Below are 15,936 nucleotides of genomic sequence, written 5' to 3' on the forward strand. Positions count from 1 at the left end.
CGATGCTTGATGACAGCAGCGACGTCATCTACAGTGACTCACGGTCGGCCATTAGGGCATTTCAGTGTGGAGTGATCTCAGAACAGGCTTTTGGGCTGCTTCGTAAGGCAGGTCCGGATAGAATCAAGTATCACTTGCTTACTTGGTTCCCAGCCCACGTTGGGCACATGGCGGGTGTCCCCACGAACCTCAATGAGACGGCCCACGCTGCCGCGCGCGCACTGACTGACCGCGCTGGCGCTGTAACAGCCGAAGAGAGAGTTACGCATGGTAGGGACGCGCCTGCCACTTATAATGAACTTCTTAAACACTTCTATCTCTCGCGGCGACAATACCCTCCTCCTCACCCCAAGCTCACTAGGTCTCAGGCACTGACATTCAGACTGTTGCAGACAGAAACCTATCCCAACCTGTTCACGTTACATGCGATATATCCGGAGATTTACACTGACGACGCGTGCCCCGCTTGCGGGGATAGATCAACACTTTCGCACATGCTCTGGGGATGTATCTCTATAGCAAGCCCTGACCTCAGCTCAACTAGGTGGGAGGCGGCCCTCCGCAACCCACTCCTGGCTGAGCAACGTTGGGCTGTCCAGCAGGCCCACGATGCGGCTGGCAGGCTAGGCCTGTCGGTCCCGACGTGGGAGCGGCCCGCGACGTGCTAATGCGCGTTCTGCAGGACTGTAAAATAAAAGTTACTCAATCAATCAATCAATTCCGACAGCTCGTCATCCTCAGCTTCTAACTCAAGAATAGCCCTTAGCAGTTCTGGTTTTCTGAGTTTGTCTGAGACAACCAGACCCAACTCTCTTGCAAGCTCCAGCAGTTTCGGTTTGCGCAACGACTTCAAATCCATGGCTGCTCTGAATGCTGCTTTCTCTACTGCCTACTATTGTCTTGCCGCAAACTAACCCGGCAGCAACGACAACCACAATTACCAGCTCTGTTTCTGACACTAACAAAAGCCTGGAAAAACTCAGAATAAGAAAGTCCCGCACTCACCAAACCTCGCAGCCAAGAATTCAGCGCAGTCGTTCCGCTGCAGGCAACCAGTCATCAGACAGGGCTCGTTGCCCTGCTCCCGGATGGCCGTTGTGCTGCTCAGCATACAGTCGACCGCATATCTTCACTGCTGGCCTCCGTTGTCGCGATCTCACCGCTGGCAACTAGTTGTTGCAAATGGGGTCGAAGCCCCAAGGGTCCTGGCAAAGGATGAGTCGACTGCTAACAGAACAACTTGTTTATTCTAGCATCGCAAAAGAGCGGCCGGTCAGGTCGACCGAAGTGGAGAAACGGGAGCCCACGTTACTCGACTGAATAAATCGAAGCTTCTCTCTTGGCGTCGCTCAAGCACGCGCTCAAATACACACGCAGGTACACGCATACAGGAAAGCAGGCACACAGATGCGCATGTATACACGATCACGGATACACACGCGCGCGCGCGCCCGCACGCCCGCACGCCCGCACGCACGCACGCACGCACACGCACACAGGCACGCACGCACGCACGCACGCACACGCACACAGGCACGCACACACGCACGGACGCACGGACGCATGCACACACGCACCCACGCGCGCGCACACACACACGCGCACACACGCGCACACACACATGTACGCACACACACGCACGCACGCACGAAGACACGTGGCATTGAAACATGCCTGGACGCGCTCAGCAGGAGGCGTTGGGACAGCGCTGAACTGGCCAAAATGTCCGCCGCTGTGAACGAAGCCCCGGCGTCCGTTGCATCCGCGCCGGCTGTACCGCACGTCGGAGGCGAAACGTAACAGTGCTGTTCACTTCAAGGGCCAGGCCTTCAAAATTAATGTTACCGAAGAAGTTTATCGTCCCAGCCTTGCGAGCTTTGCAGTTGTCATTGCAGTTGTCCTTCGCATCGATAGGCAGGTCATCGGCTGCTCCGAGGGCTGGGCTGACAGGTTGCATCATTCACCTCCGGGGGCATCCTGGCTTTGTGAACGTTAGGCCGTTTTGCTCAAGGGCAAGGTCAGACAGGAACTGAAGCAAGCAGAAGGTGCTCCCACCTCACAAACCTAGAGATGACGCCTGCAGCTAGAGTATGGGTCCTGGGTATTAAGGCACAAAATATAAAGAGTCGAGACAGATGCCATGGGTACCCCGATCTTGCTCCTTTAATAGAACTCTAGTGTGAACGTTCATGATAAAAGAGTGGCGCTATCCTCCTCTTCTGTTTGCAATAGGTACAAGGGCATTCAAGGCAAGAAAACAGAAAAATTAAAGGACCTATTTGTATGTATTATGTAAGGAACTAATCATTGCGGACCACGAAGCCCCGGGTGACAAAAATGAAGGAAATAGCTGGAACACGGAGGAAAGCCAGGTAGGAAGGTCGCCCTGTGGATTGTGTTGAAGATATGCCGTCAAGACTTCACTAGACCAGGGCAACCAGTCAAAACCTGGCCAACACATCACTAGAAGAGTTCGTTTTGAAACTTCACCAGGCCAAAGAATTCTAACACAAGGCCTGTGCGCTCCCGCTTCTGCGGCCAGAACACAAGCTTCTCGATATGGCCCCCCTTCTTTGGCCAAGTGTGGACATTGTGTTCGAGATGTCTTGGACCCTTCGGTCAAGCCTGTAGTTGCTGGGGCGAGTGCAGTGCTGCTTCCGTCATCGTCTCACCTTGCTGCAACAGTGAAATGTTTTCTTTGGCTGAACAATACTTTTTTCATTCGCTTTGTTTTGTGCCACTGCTTTATTTGTTGGAATCTACTGTTCACGTCAAAATGTCATCTCACTCTTAGCTTCTAACCTAAATCTTGTACTTCCCCTTCCATGGGTGCATTAAACTTTTGTTGCATGTATGCAATGGCTTTATTTTCTTTTGGGTACTATGAGGTTTTTTGTAAGTCACTAATTCCAAATATAGAGAACCTGCATCATATCTACTGATTATTGGTAGCCATGTGGAAAGCAGGCAAACGCAGTGAATATGTAATGGCTAAAAATCACTCCACGTAGTCAGATGGTCTGTTGCGATTTTTAGGCCTGCCAAACTTATAAGAACACGACAGTGCAAGCCAGAAAGTACATAAATTTAGAAAAGTATACAAAACATTATTCAGTTATTCATTATGTTGACTGTTTATTAAGTAAAAACTCGCAGATGGTTGGAATGAAGGAACACTCCAAGGGACGGACAGTTGCAATCGCCAGCTCATAGGCTTATGGGACGTCACACCAGAATCCAACTCCCGGTTCTCAACTGTCACCTGGAGCCCAACGCAATACCCACGGAAGCAGTTAGTCAGCGACTACAAGAAATACGACACAAGCAGCATTCCTACTGCAACAGAACGAAACGGGCTTTACCAGACCTTCATAGCGGAATAGTGTCCGTATACGACACACACACAGCAGAACGTGGGCCCCAGCCATGGTACTTGGTCGTGAGGGGCCACCGCGATCCTACGTAGTGGCTATACACACAGTGGACAGCAGTTACGCCGTACGAGAGGGCATCTGAGGGCCACAGATGCTGCTCAGCTTGCTGTCACAAGCAGAAACCCCAAGACAGGCTGCGCCAAGTACCCCAGCAGACGCAATTCAAGCCCTGAAGAACTGAACGGGTACGCCAATAGCCGCAACGTTATCCACTACCAGAACGTAAATAGCAAAGCAATCCTTGTTTGTAAATGAAAATGTTCATCAATGTTTCTTCTTTTTCTTTTTTCCCAAAGAAGGGAACATGTACTGAAGCTCAATATCATGGCCTGGAAGGCAACCAGTGCGCATGTGTAACACACGCCCACTGCTTATCGCAATGCTCCTTATATACACGGCTGCGTTTCCGAATAAAGTGCTTTTTGTTACCTGCTGCTCGTCTGGCTTAAACAGAAGGCAGAAAACGCTGCGGCGAGAACAAAAACATTAGTAAATCAGTAAAGAAAAAGAAACCAATTGATACGTTTCAAAATCATACAGAAGGAAAAAACATCTTTACTTTTTCTTAAACATTGATACACTAGTACTTTCTACAGCTATTTCTACAATCGATTGGTACGTATTACACAGGGTTGCGATGTTGTAATGCAAACATTGTTTTCCATAATTGGTTCTAGATCTAGCACAGGAGCTGCGGTCGCATAAGCAACCGATTTCAAGATGCCGTTGTTTCGTCTGCGAAGCAGCTCCTTCCCGCTGCTGCCGGCAGGCGACAACGCAAGTCTGTGCCAGGGCTGGCTTTTCAGACGCCATTTCTCCCACAGGCGAAAACAGTTTTCTCATTTTTGTTTAAAAAGAACAGGCGACTAATCGTGCCAAGTGTTATGCTAAACTAAGTAGACAACAAAATGCAATCGTTCTGCAAAATTTGAGCCAGAACAGAGCAGCGGTGGCTGCAAAATCTTTTTTTGAACACACACAGCCAAATATTCAGGACCCTGCATACATTCACGTGGACGACGGGACCGCTGCCTCTCTCCGAGCACCTCGCTGTATATATATACATAGTCCAATAAATGCTTTTTCACCACTACCACCCCGAGGAGCCGCTTTTTACACAGAAAACGGGCAAGCACACGCCGTGAGCCACAGCGGCTATGCTCACTGGACGGCCCCGATCTTGTACTAGGCATCGAAGAAGCCATTCAACTCTGTGATGGGTACGCAGAATTAAGACACGGTTAACTCACATCTACACTGACAGTAGAGAGGCCCTCAAGCAACTGAACTCCCGATCCTACACAACTACCATATAGCGCACTGCATGAAACAAGCTTGCCGCCACCTGCGGGATAATAGACATGCATGCATTTTCGTACACTGGCGAAAATGCATGATGCATGGCCACAACGTGATGGGAGCGGGGAACAGGGTGGCCCATGAGGCTGCCGGCGACAAAAGTTAGGGAACCGCCATCGCAGCCGTGAAATGAGCCCGTCCCTACTGGACCACACTTATAGCTCCACGCGTCCTCCGTCGTTGTACGAGATCACCAGATTTCCCGGCTGTAGCACGAGAGCAAATTTTCTGACCCCTATGGGAGTCCATTCCTAGCATCCTTCCTCCCATTCCCACTCGCCTTCCCAGAACAGCTCTCATACACAAAGCAAGAGCTAAGGCATCCATTATACCGGATGTCCTGAGTAAGTGCAGAGGAACACATGTGAAATGCCCCAATTGCCCTGCGATCAACGTCGATCTCAAGCATCTGATCTGGTCCTGTCCTGCCACCGCCAGCCTCATGGGACAAGCACACCCGACCACTAAAGGTGGCATACGTAGACTGGGTTGCACCGCAAGCAGATGCCACCAAAAGGATTAACGCTTCGCTGTACTTTGCTAAGGAGGCAGGCATCCTTCCTTTCGCATGATCCCTTTAGGCCACGGGTTATCCTAATTTCATGGATGAATGGGTGGATAGGTCTTATGAGCGTCCTCTTTGGAAAGGGCAGTGGGTTGCGCCGCCAAGCTCTGGCTGTTATACTGCCTAGCATGTCCTACCTAGGCTTAAAAAGAAAGCAAAAAAAAAAAACGATGAACTCCCACAACCACATTTTCTGACCCCTATTGTAAACTTTGCTTTCGTACGTCTCCGTTTGTTGTCGTTTCCCCACTTTTCTTCCAACAACCTTCCAATCGCCTCTTACTAATCGCTACTGCGGACATATTTACTTTTCCTCGGCTCTCGCTGAAACCAAGGGCTTCAAGGAGACCAGTGGTACCTAAATCGACCGCTGGGCAGATGCCTTCACATTCTAATAAAACATGCTCCATCGTTTCGATAGCTTTACACTCTAAAAAAAAAAAAAGTTTACACCATTTAGGTTGCATTTTGTCCCCAAACCATAATCGTCATCTGCCGTGCTTGCATTTCCTCTCATGAAAACTCGGCGCTCGCTAATTTCCTGTCGAGAATGCTGTGTCAAGCTGACAACGCGCAAGCCGTTCGTGACAACGAAGTACCGGGCTCGCAGCGTTAAAAAAAAAAAAAGGAAATGCGGGCAAAAAAGATTACGATCATTGTTTCGGGACAAATACAACCCAAAGGGCGTAAGCTTTTTTTAGAGTGTACAGCAATAAGCACATGCCTCTTCTTCCTTCTTACATCGCGCTTTATAGGTGCGTGTTCTAAGGCATCCTGATCTCGCTTCGAAAATAAATATGAGCTTCCCTTTGAGTTGTCATAAATTATTTCTTTCCTGATTTCGTTTTTTCCTCTTAAGTAGTTACTCATGGCAGGTTTCTTTTCCATTGCCGCCACACATTAGATTATTTAAGCCTCTCTGACTTTCCGCTTGACGTTCTTTGTTGTTGTGTTGCTCACCGCACAGGCCGCATACTTGCTGGTAAGCTTCCTACCTAGTTTTTTTTCCTCCGCTGGGAACCAATGTTTTTCCTGTACAGATACGTCAACACTCTCAATCGACGGGACCGCCACCACAGGAGAGCGGAAGGAAATTAAGGAGACACGCAAGCGTTTAATTGGAACAGCAGTGAGGGCGGTGCAAACGTAGACGCGACCGACGCAGGTCAAAATGTATTATCTGTTCTTATCAACTTAATATTGGCACGCGTACTTGTTTATCTTTGTCGGGAGACCGCGTTTCACCGCCTAACAAATGTTATCGCACAGCGCCGGACGCGCCTGCGTGTATCAGACGTTTCTGGAATGTTATCGATGGTTTTATCCGCAGTCTCTCACCGAACCTTGTGTAATCTGAATGCATGTTTGCAAGACGCGAATAGTGTGGAACTTTGTGGAAGACACGCGGGTCCCAGCGATTACTCTGGAACATTCGACGACTGATGTATAAAAGCCGACGCGCTTGACCCACTGATCTGTTTTTGTGGCCACAGGTTCGCCCAATAAAAATTACTTTCGTCTTTCACAGTATTGCTACTGTGTTCTTTACGGTCACTACCACGTGACCATATCTTATATGGGTTGTATTTGGAACCAAGACATTAAACTTATTTTTGCAAGTTGGCGAAGTGCTCGAAGCCTGCTTCATCTCCGCCGCGGTTCGGAATCCGTGCATTGGCGCTACCAAAAACTTTGTTCAAATCAGCCGAAGTTCTCTGCAGAACACCCTCGATCGTTCAGCGCTGTGCGCAAATCTATGGTTTTGTTGCATCGCATGATGTGGGGCCGCCCAGAAATTGCTAAGGACTTCAGCTGAATCAAACCGACTACCTTACACGTGGGAAAATAAACCGAAACTGGTCCATAGCAAAGCAAATAGCAAAAACTTTGAACCCTTCAACTGTAGTTGCCAGTCTTGGGTTTTGTTTTAAAATCTTATTTTACGCAACAACAACAAAAAAAGATAGATAGAGAGGTAAACCAGTTGGTTCTTTATTCTACAGCTGAACCCGGGGGGCGATTACTTGGGCGCAACGAACGCTGGCCTTACGGCTTCCGGTACGTGTGGTGTTGCCGTGGCGTTGTTTACAAACTTCTGTTGCGGAAAAAGTGGTGGAAAGCATTCACAAAGTCATGCATCTCGTCGTTTTCGCTGCAATTTTAAGTGCGGTGCTGTCCTCGTCAGTGCTAGTCTCTCTCACAGTGCATCATGTTCAACCGAAGCCTTATATGGACGAAATCTTCCACGTTCCGCAAGCGCAGAATTATTGCGCTTTCAACGTATCTCACTGGGATCCGATGATCACTACACCTCCGGGACTCTACCTGACATCGGTGCTGTTCCTGCTCCCCTTCGGGCTGGTTATGAACTCTGAAGTTTGCACGCTGTTTGTGTTGCGTTGCTGCAACATCGTTTTGACACTTGGAAACTTCTACGTTTCGTCGTTGATCTCGATCAAGCTCGCGGGTGCCGCCGGAAGCAAAGCCCGTACGAAGCTCGTCGTGTCGAGCTCTGCGATGTCTCTGCTGCCAGTGCTACATTTCTTCACATTTCTCTACTACACCGACCCGGGATCTGTATTCTTCCTGCAGCTCATGTACCTGTACTCCCTATTCGACCGTCACTACCTCGCTGCGTGCTTCGGAGCCGTAGCTGTGCTCTATCGACAAACCTCCGTAGTTTGGGTATTCATGGTCGCCGCCTGCAAAACCATGGAAATCGCCGAAAGTACAATTTCTGCGAGCGACTACAAATTGGAAGATTTTTCGTGCGCTGCCGCTAGAATCGCCGCTGAGCCAATGAAACAAGCGCGGCTGTTCTCTGACTTTGTGATGCGCGTGTTGAACGAGTGCTTGGGTTACGTTGTCGTCGGGCTGTCCTTTGTGGCGTTCGTGCTTCTCAACGGCAGCATCGTTCTGGGCGACAAATCTTCGCATCAGGCTTGCGCGCATTTTCCGCAGCTCGGTTACTTCGCACTTTTCACGCTGTTCCACGCTGCTCCGCATTTGGTGCTGCCCAGCATATTGAGAGGCTTCTGCCAAAGTGTTCTCCGGAGGCCATTCTTGTACGCCGCTGTTACTTTAACTTGCGTTCTCTCTGTGCAAAATTTTACCTACGTTCACCCTTATCTCCTTGCTGACAACAGGCACTTTCCCTTTTACATTTGGAGGCGGCTGTTAGGCAGGAGCGAGCTTGTCCGATGCTGTCTTGTGCCGTGTTACATCTACGCAGGCTACGCCATGTTACACCGGCTGCAACATAAAAAACCGCTATGGCAACTTCTGTTCTTTTTGTGCGTCGTCGCCGCTACAGTGCCTCAGAAATTGCTGGAGTTTCGTTACTTTGTTGTTCCGTATCTGTTCTTTCGGCTGCAGTTAAAAGATGTCAAGTATTGGCAAGTGCTTCTGGAACTTTTTGCCAATATTTTGCTAAATGTTGTCGTGCTGTGGCTGTTTCTAAACCGTACGTTCGCGTGGACAGGTAACCCGGCCGTTCAGAGGTTCATGTGGTGATTCTCCAGTTTTGTACTAAAACTAAGTGTTCTTACTTTTGCCAAAAAAAAAAAAATGATCTCATTACCTGTGAGCACTTCTCTGCAGGTAATCCAGAGTGACTGTGAACCACTATGGGGCTTAAGAATGTTCATGAGTGTCTAGTGCAGTGTCTGGTCACGGTACATGCACAGGCCATGAATAAAATTGAACTAAGCACTTATTAATGTGGAGCATTTCTTGCGAACTTCAGTCACTGCGTGTGTGTCAATCTACCTACCTATCTAGCCTTCTACACCGGTGTGGCTGGCGGTGCCTACAAACTTGAGCTGATGGGTATATGCTCACGTTCGCGGTGCCAGCGTGGTCGTGGCATCTTCGTCATTTGAGCTCCATCAACTGATTCACACCTCCGATTCTCATGCGCCAAGCCAGATGGCACGCGTACGAAGATCCAGCAATGTTGGTTACGGAACACCGGATGGTAGTCACCTCTTTGCGAACAGTGATCCAAAAGCAAATGACCCACCTGTGCACGCCAACAAGCTCCTGATGCTCACAAAGAAGCTCTCAGAAGACCGCAGCTTCATCAAGAAATGCGTCGGCTCAGACATTGTGTTGCTCAAAAGTTTACTTGAGCAGCTCGAGGATGGTGTACTACTGGGGTACTACTTGGCGCCCAGGAAGGGGAACATGTTCACAATCATTGAGCAGCTAGGCAAGCCCACATTCTTTCTGACCCCCCAGTATGTCTGAGCTCCACAGTGAGTGCCTGCTCATAGTCATTGAGAGAGTCAAAGAGCCGGTTGAGGCGTGCCACCGTAGAGTTGATGTCATAGCCAGCTACCTGCAAAATGCTTTGCATAACTTCAATTCCAACCGTATGTGGGATCTGCATAATCCTTTTTGTTATGTGCTATTTTGCTTCTCATATTCAGCCTCAAGTTGGCAGATTGTGGAGGCTGTCTATGAATGAGAGGGAAAAAAAATACATGCACCTATGAAAACTGCTCTGCTCAAGAAAGTGATCAATTACTTTTCCTCTTAGGCAATGCACACCTTAAATAAGATCATGCTTAACCTCTTTCATGCCGTCAACGAGTTGAGTTCATCTACATGTTTCTAGCAAAAACACCCCAGGGCGAGCTCAGCTCATTGATAATACTTATTCTCTAGCAATGCCAGGGTTGAGCTGTTTTCGTCTCGGTGACTTGACAAGCTTCTGGTAGATGGCATCACACAATTCATGGGGCAGCACAAGTACGATTGAGATTAATTTTGTAAGGGAAGTTTAACCCTTTTAAGTGCCATGCCTGGGTAACTCAGCTGGTTGCCTGTGTACCCATCAGGTTGTGTCACAGTATTAAAGCTGCACCATAATTCCCGCTCACTCTCTAAATTTCCTGAGATAATTTGCAGATGTGAAAAGCCTGTATAATGTGCTCACTATCCACACAGAAGTTTGTTAGATTCATAACTGTAATGTCGAAAATTTATGTAAAGTTCATGCATTTGGGCTCTACGAATGTTGCGTCATTTTACAGAACTTGTCATTCATTAACTTGCAAACGTGTAAGTAAACCTTTGTTGAACGTATTGTCTGCACCACCACCAGAAAAATGTCACGAAGTTAACAAGCGAGGCCTTGGCAAAACTGTGTTCTCGAGTCTGGCAACATTAATGCCTTCAGGTAGCATGTGCGAGTTTATTGAACAGTTGCCTTCACCCAGAAAGATCACGTACTCATGACGCCTGCGGCAGAAAAGATGTTCCACATCCGCCGCCAAGGTCTGTGAGTGGTGGTGCTGGCTAACATTCCCAAGGTTAGGTTTAGTAGTAACACATAAATACCGAAGATAGTGGATGGGGAAACCGCGCTGTGGTAGCTCAATTGGTAGAGCATTGCACACATAATGCAAAGACACGGGATCATTCCCCACCTGCGGCAAGTTGTTTTTTTTCGTCCACTTTCATTGCCATTAATTTATTATTTCTTTAATTCAATTAATAAGTACAAGTAATTTCTCTTATGTTTTCCTTTGTATCCTTGTTTGTTGGCTTCTCATGATATGATTAATAAAAAATCGGGCCCCTCGGTTAACCCTCTTTCTTCTCATTCTTTAATTATAGTTGTAACTCGGGAGGGCACACGTCCCACTATACACTTCCTCGTTCTCGTTTCAGTGGCCAGTGGCCACAGATGCCAGCCTATCTCATGCCAATATGAAAAAACCGAGATATGACATATACTGCACACAAGTAGGAAGCATTCAATCTGTGGACGAATTGCGGAGGCTTTGCAGGATCGCAGTGATAGCTGTGGGTATCCTGTCAATTTTACAAGGAATGCAAATGGATATTTAGTACTCCAAACAACACCTTGTCAATCTCTCCAATCATGCCTTAGGAAACCTTCTGATGGAGAAAGAACCCCAGAAGGAAACTTCTTTTGAGAAAGCTTATCCAGACAAGTTCCAACAGCAGACGGAACCGGCAACAGCAAAATCACTGTGATGTAAAAGATTATGCAGGTTCCACTCACAGTGGGAATCTATGTTATGTGAGGTATTTTGCAGGTAGCTGGCTCTCCAGTGTTGTTTGTGTTTCTGCAAAGTGTTACAAGATGGATCAACATCTAGTAGCAGTATGGCAAAGAAATGCTACTACATGTACCGTTACCTGCACGGATCCTGAAGGCAGTGTCTCACAGCATCTGTGTAGCACTAAGAACTATGAGGAAAATTTAAATTATGGGGTTTTACGTGCCAAAACCACTTTCTGATTATGAGGCATGCCGTAGTGGGGGACTCCGGAAATTTCGGCCACCTGGGGTTCTTTAACATGCACCTAAATCTAAGTACACGGGTGTTTTCGCATTTCGCCCCCATCGAAATGCGGCCGCCGTGGCCGGGATTCGATCCCGCTACCTCGTGCTCAGCAGCCTAACACCATAGCCACTGAGCAACCACCATGGGTGAACTACGAGGAAAGGGCTGGAGAATGTGGGCCGATGCTGCAAGCAGTGCAATTTAACACAATGTCTCGGAGCACTGCCTGCCACGAGAGAAGATGGGGGGCACCCACTTTTGTAAGCAACTTCTCGCCATGTGATCCGACACACCTGGAAGGCTGTGGGAAGGTCCGCCGTTATTCACGTGTTCTATTCCTGCATTTGTGGCCTAAAGGAAATTGGCACATGTGCCCATGCTCTCGCATGCCTTGTGCTACGCAATGTCACATTCATGCCGTTCATGCCAAAGTGTAATAAAGTGAACATGTTGGCTAGTTGGTTGAGCATATTAAACTAGGGAACGGCACGAAAGACGAGAACGCAGAAGAGGCACACAATGCTACGTGTGGTTGTTGCCTTTCACGCTGTGTCCTAGTCCAAGACACACCAAAAAGCTAGTTAGTGTTGGCATTTGAGGTACTATATTTGTGGCGAGTGTTGTGTAATGGTTAAGGCATTGGGCTGTTGTGCTGGTTGGCCCGTGTTTGGTCCCAATGTCAGGCAATTTTTTTTTTAATTGAAGCTGCCTGAAGCAATTAGACGGGAACCTCCCCACCTACTGCGAAATATCTGGGATGAGCCAAGGAAATGCTTTGCATTAAAACAATGCAATGTGCTGCTTGTCAGTCTCCACTGTTTCAAGTTTGCTGCCACCAGTGGGCCACATCCAAGGGTACATCATTGTTAATGAAGACCACGCATATCCTGCAACAGGTACTGGCCTCAACTTTGGGCAACCTGGAAAAAAAAATTCAGGCAGAATTTGTCTACGATGACTATCCAAATAAGCGAATAATTGAAACTCTTGTATGACGTATGTACCACAGGCGAGCTTTTCTCTTGCTTCCCTCTAGACACTGCACCTTTGGATGGCAACGCTGTGAAGTCCATGCATTCGCAGTGGCACATATGCACTTATCCAAATTGCTGCCAAAGAGGTTCATTGAAGAGCAGCACATACCCAGGGGCACATACTCAAGTTTGTGTCAACAAGGTTCATTGAACAGCGGCACATACCCATATGAACGGCCTACATTCTGGACTGCGTCATGCGATACCCAAGGCTGCGGTTACATTGGAAGCCGGAAATGAAGACTAGGCTGGTCGCATCTACCGAGCTCTCATGCAACCGCTTTGAAAAGCTGAGAAACAATCTGCACATTGTTGACATGTCGCGGCCTGACTCTGATGATCGCCTCTGGAAGATAAGACCTCTTCTTGATAAATTCGAAGGAAGGTGTCAGGCACTGCATGTGGAGGAGCGATTGTGTATCGATTAACAAATTGTTCCCTTCAAAGGAAAGCTGGATATCAAACAGTACGTGAAAGGGAAACCACACCCCTGGGGTATAAAAATCTTCATGCTTTGTGGAGAGTCTGGCATCGTGTATTCTTCGCTGCCGTATCCGGGGTCAACGACACGGTATGAAGAAAGCCTCAAGCAACAATATGGTGTGACAGGTGCTATAGTGTCACAGCTGGCCTATTGAATTCCCTGTGACAAGGGACACAAGCTATATTTTGACAATCATTTTACATTGCTACCTCTTCTGTGCGCGCTGCTGCACAAGAAAATATTTGCGGCAGGAACTATTCGAACCAACCGGTGTGAAAAATGCCCATTGGAGTCAGAAAATTCTCAAGAAAAAAGGCCGCAGAACTTCTGCTTCCATGGTCAGCAAGGACAGAAAAGTAGCTGTCACGCGATGGTATGACAACAAAGCTGTAACCATAGCATCGAACTTTGTGGCCATCGATGACGAGGACACCGCCAAGCGGTGGAGCAAGACAGACAAGTGCTACATTGAAGTGAAACGCCCAGCTGTTGTAAGGATGTACAACAGCAGGATGGGTGGAGTCGATAAAACCGACTTCCTTGTAACGCTCTACCGTATGAAGATTCGGTCGCGAAAGTGGACGCTGAGGATGATATTTCACGTTATCAGTGCCTCAGTTGTGAACACATGGCTGGAGTATAGAAGTGATGCAGCTGCACGAGGGCTGATGCCTGCCAAGCAACTGGACTTACTTGACTTCACCCTCCATATTAGTGAAGCACTTGCACGAGCCGACAGCCTGCCAAAGATGCAAAAGCGAGGAAGGCCGTCACTCTCCCCTCTGGTGACTTCGAAAAAAGCTAGGTATGCTAAAAATAGGCCTGTACAAGACGTAAAGTTTGGTAATGTCTTCGTACCAACAGCAAGGAAAGCGTTGTAAGCTCGAGGGATGCACAGGACAAACCCGTATCATCTGCGAAAAATGCAACGCCCACCTGTGTCTTGCCAAGGCTCGAAACTGCTTCAGAGGCTTCCACATCAACAATTAGTGATGTTTGTGTTTGCCATGATTGTGTTTTCCACCTCTGAATAAATGAGCTTTTCACTGCATTTCGCAACCACTGAGCCCTGATGTGTGGTATTGACGACATGATTGTAAACCGGTAAATAATAACACAAATGACTTATTTTTTGCTCAGGCATGTTTCTAGAGTCCTTATGGTGCAGAATATGCAAAGCAAAAAAATGTATGCAAATAATTGAAAATCCAGGGCTGAAAGGGTTAAATTGTACACAGCACCGTTTTATGATTGACGTCGCCCCTCCTCCCCCCTAGTAGCCTTCCTTGCACAAACTGTTTCATTCGGCAGTCTCTATTTGCACTTTGTCTAGTTAGTTGGATAAGTCAGTTTTATTTGGTTAGCAAGTTCTCTGTTAGTTATTAGTTGATTAGCTAGTTAAATATATTTGCTTAGTTATTATGATTAGGTTATTACTGAGTGATCTTATTTCAGTTAGATAACTTAATCAGTTGGACAGCCTTATTAGATTAGTTAGCTTTGTTAGTTATTTATGTAGTTGTGTTGGTGTATTACTTAGTCATTTTGAAATTAATGGTTGAGTTAGTTTCGTTACTGTAGTTATGTTACTTATTGAGTTTAGTGATTTAATGTAGTTGTTGGATTATTTAGTTATTAGTTTAATTACTTTAATAGTTAGTTATTTGTTATTCACTTGATTAACATTGCTAGCTTAGTAATCATTTGGTGATAAGTAATTAGTTTGGTAATAATTAGTAATGAGTTTAGTAATTTGGTAATTATTTAATAATCAATTGGTTAGCGCTGTCATTTTAAGACCGATTTGTTTCATTAGTTGATCAGTTGGTTAGGTCTAAACATTTTTCTTGTGCAATTACATAAAAGTGCGATAGAAACTTGCTCTGTAGTCTGTTTCTGAAGATGGAGAAGTCGAAGTGTACAATTTGAATTATGAATTAAGCCGCTATTGCGAACACAGTGTAACGTGGAAATGAAACAAGACGTTGTAGTTGTTTCGAAATTGTTTGCGTTTAAGTTTTACAATATTCACATGCCAATACAGGCAGTCGGCCATTGCGCAATACCAAGAGTGCACACGGAATGCCTGTGGCGTCTGTTCGGCGTCTGCTCCAGTCCAACTTGCACCGGTGCCGTGTCCGCTGCGGGCGCTATATGAAGCTCTCCTAAAGCGTTATGCGGAAGTTTCAGGACCAGATGAAAAGTATTGAAGGACCCTGGCGATACTTAGATCTATATGTGGAGCTCGCAACTTATTGTTTTCCTAGGCAGACTGGCACAAGAAGCTCATGCGGTTTTTGAATTATGCAAAAATTCAAGAGCTTCCTATGAACTCTGATTTGGAGTAGTCTGATATACAGTACAATGTGTGTTTGGTAACAGTGATAGCGACAAAAAGAACAAATCATTCATTAGCATAATTATTAGCTTTGTTGGTGCATTCAAATAACAGAAGCTTTGCAAAACGTAATGCAACATGCCACCAGTAGATACATTTTTGTTTAATGTCTGCTAACGTGTTACTTAAGCAGAAATTGAATTCGATACACTTTAGAACCTTTGGCACACAGAAGACGAAAACACTCGGGGTTAAAAATGATGCGCCTACAATTTTACATGTACACCCGTGAGCAAAAGTATACAGACCAAGGATTGCACGATAAAACTCATTTTCTCCTCTCTTTCTGTGAATGCAACTCGCAATTAAACAGTGCAGTCCAAACTTTGCATTGCAAATTTT

The 15,936-nt window shown here is 46.8% G+C and overlaps 1 protein-coding gene across 1 annotated transcript; it reads left to right on the top strand.

Annotated features, from left to right (window-relative positions):
- Nucleotides 1-7,412: 7,412 nt before the first annotated feature.
- Alg10 (alpha-1,2-glucosyltransferase Alg10) lies at nt 7,413-10,951 on the top strand. The gene has a single exon (XM_075693787.1). It carries the CDS (start codon nt 7,492-7,494, stop codon nt 8,869-8,871), a length of 1,380 nt encoding a protein of 459 aa, XP_075549902.1. The 5' UTR covers nt 7,413-7,491; the 3' UTR covers nt 8,872-10,951.
- The last annotated feature ends 4,985 nt before the right edge of the window (nt 10,952-15,936 follow it).

This window comes from Dermacentor variabilis, chromosome 5 (genome assembly GCF_050947875.1).
Source record: "Dermacentor variabilis isolate Ectoservices chromosome 5, ASM5094787v1, whole genome shotgun sequence".
Lineage (NCBI taxonomy): Eukaryota > Metazoa > Arthropoda > Arachnida > Ixodida > Ixodidae > Dermacentor > Dermacentor variabilis.

Bases quoted from the DNA above. Each gene is read 5' to 3' on its own strand.
- Alg10 (XM_075693787.1), top strand. From the start codon at position 7,492: ATGCATCTCGTCGTTTTCGCTGCAATTTTAAGTGCGGTGCTGTCCTCG.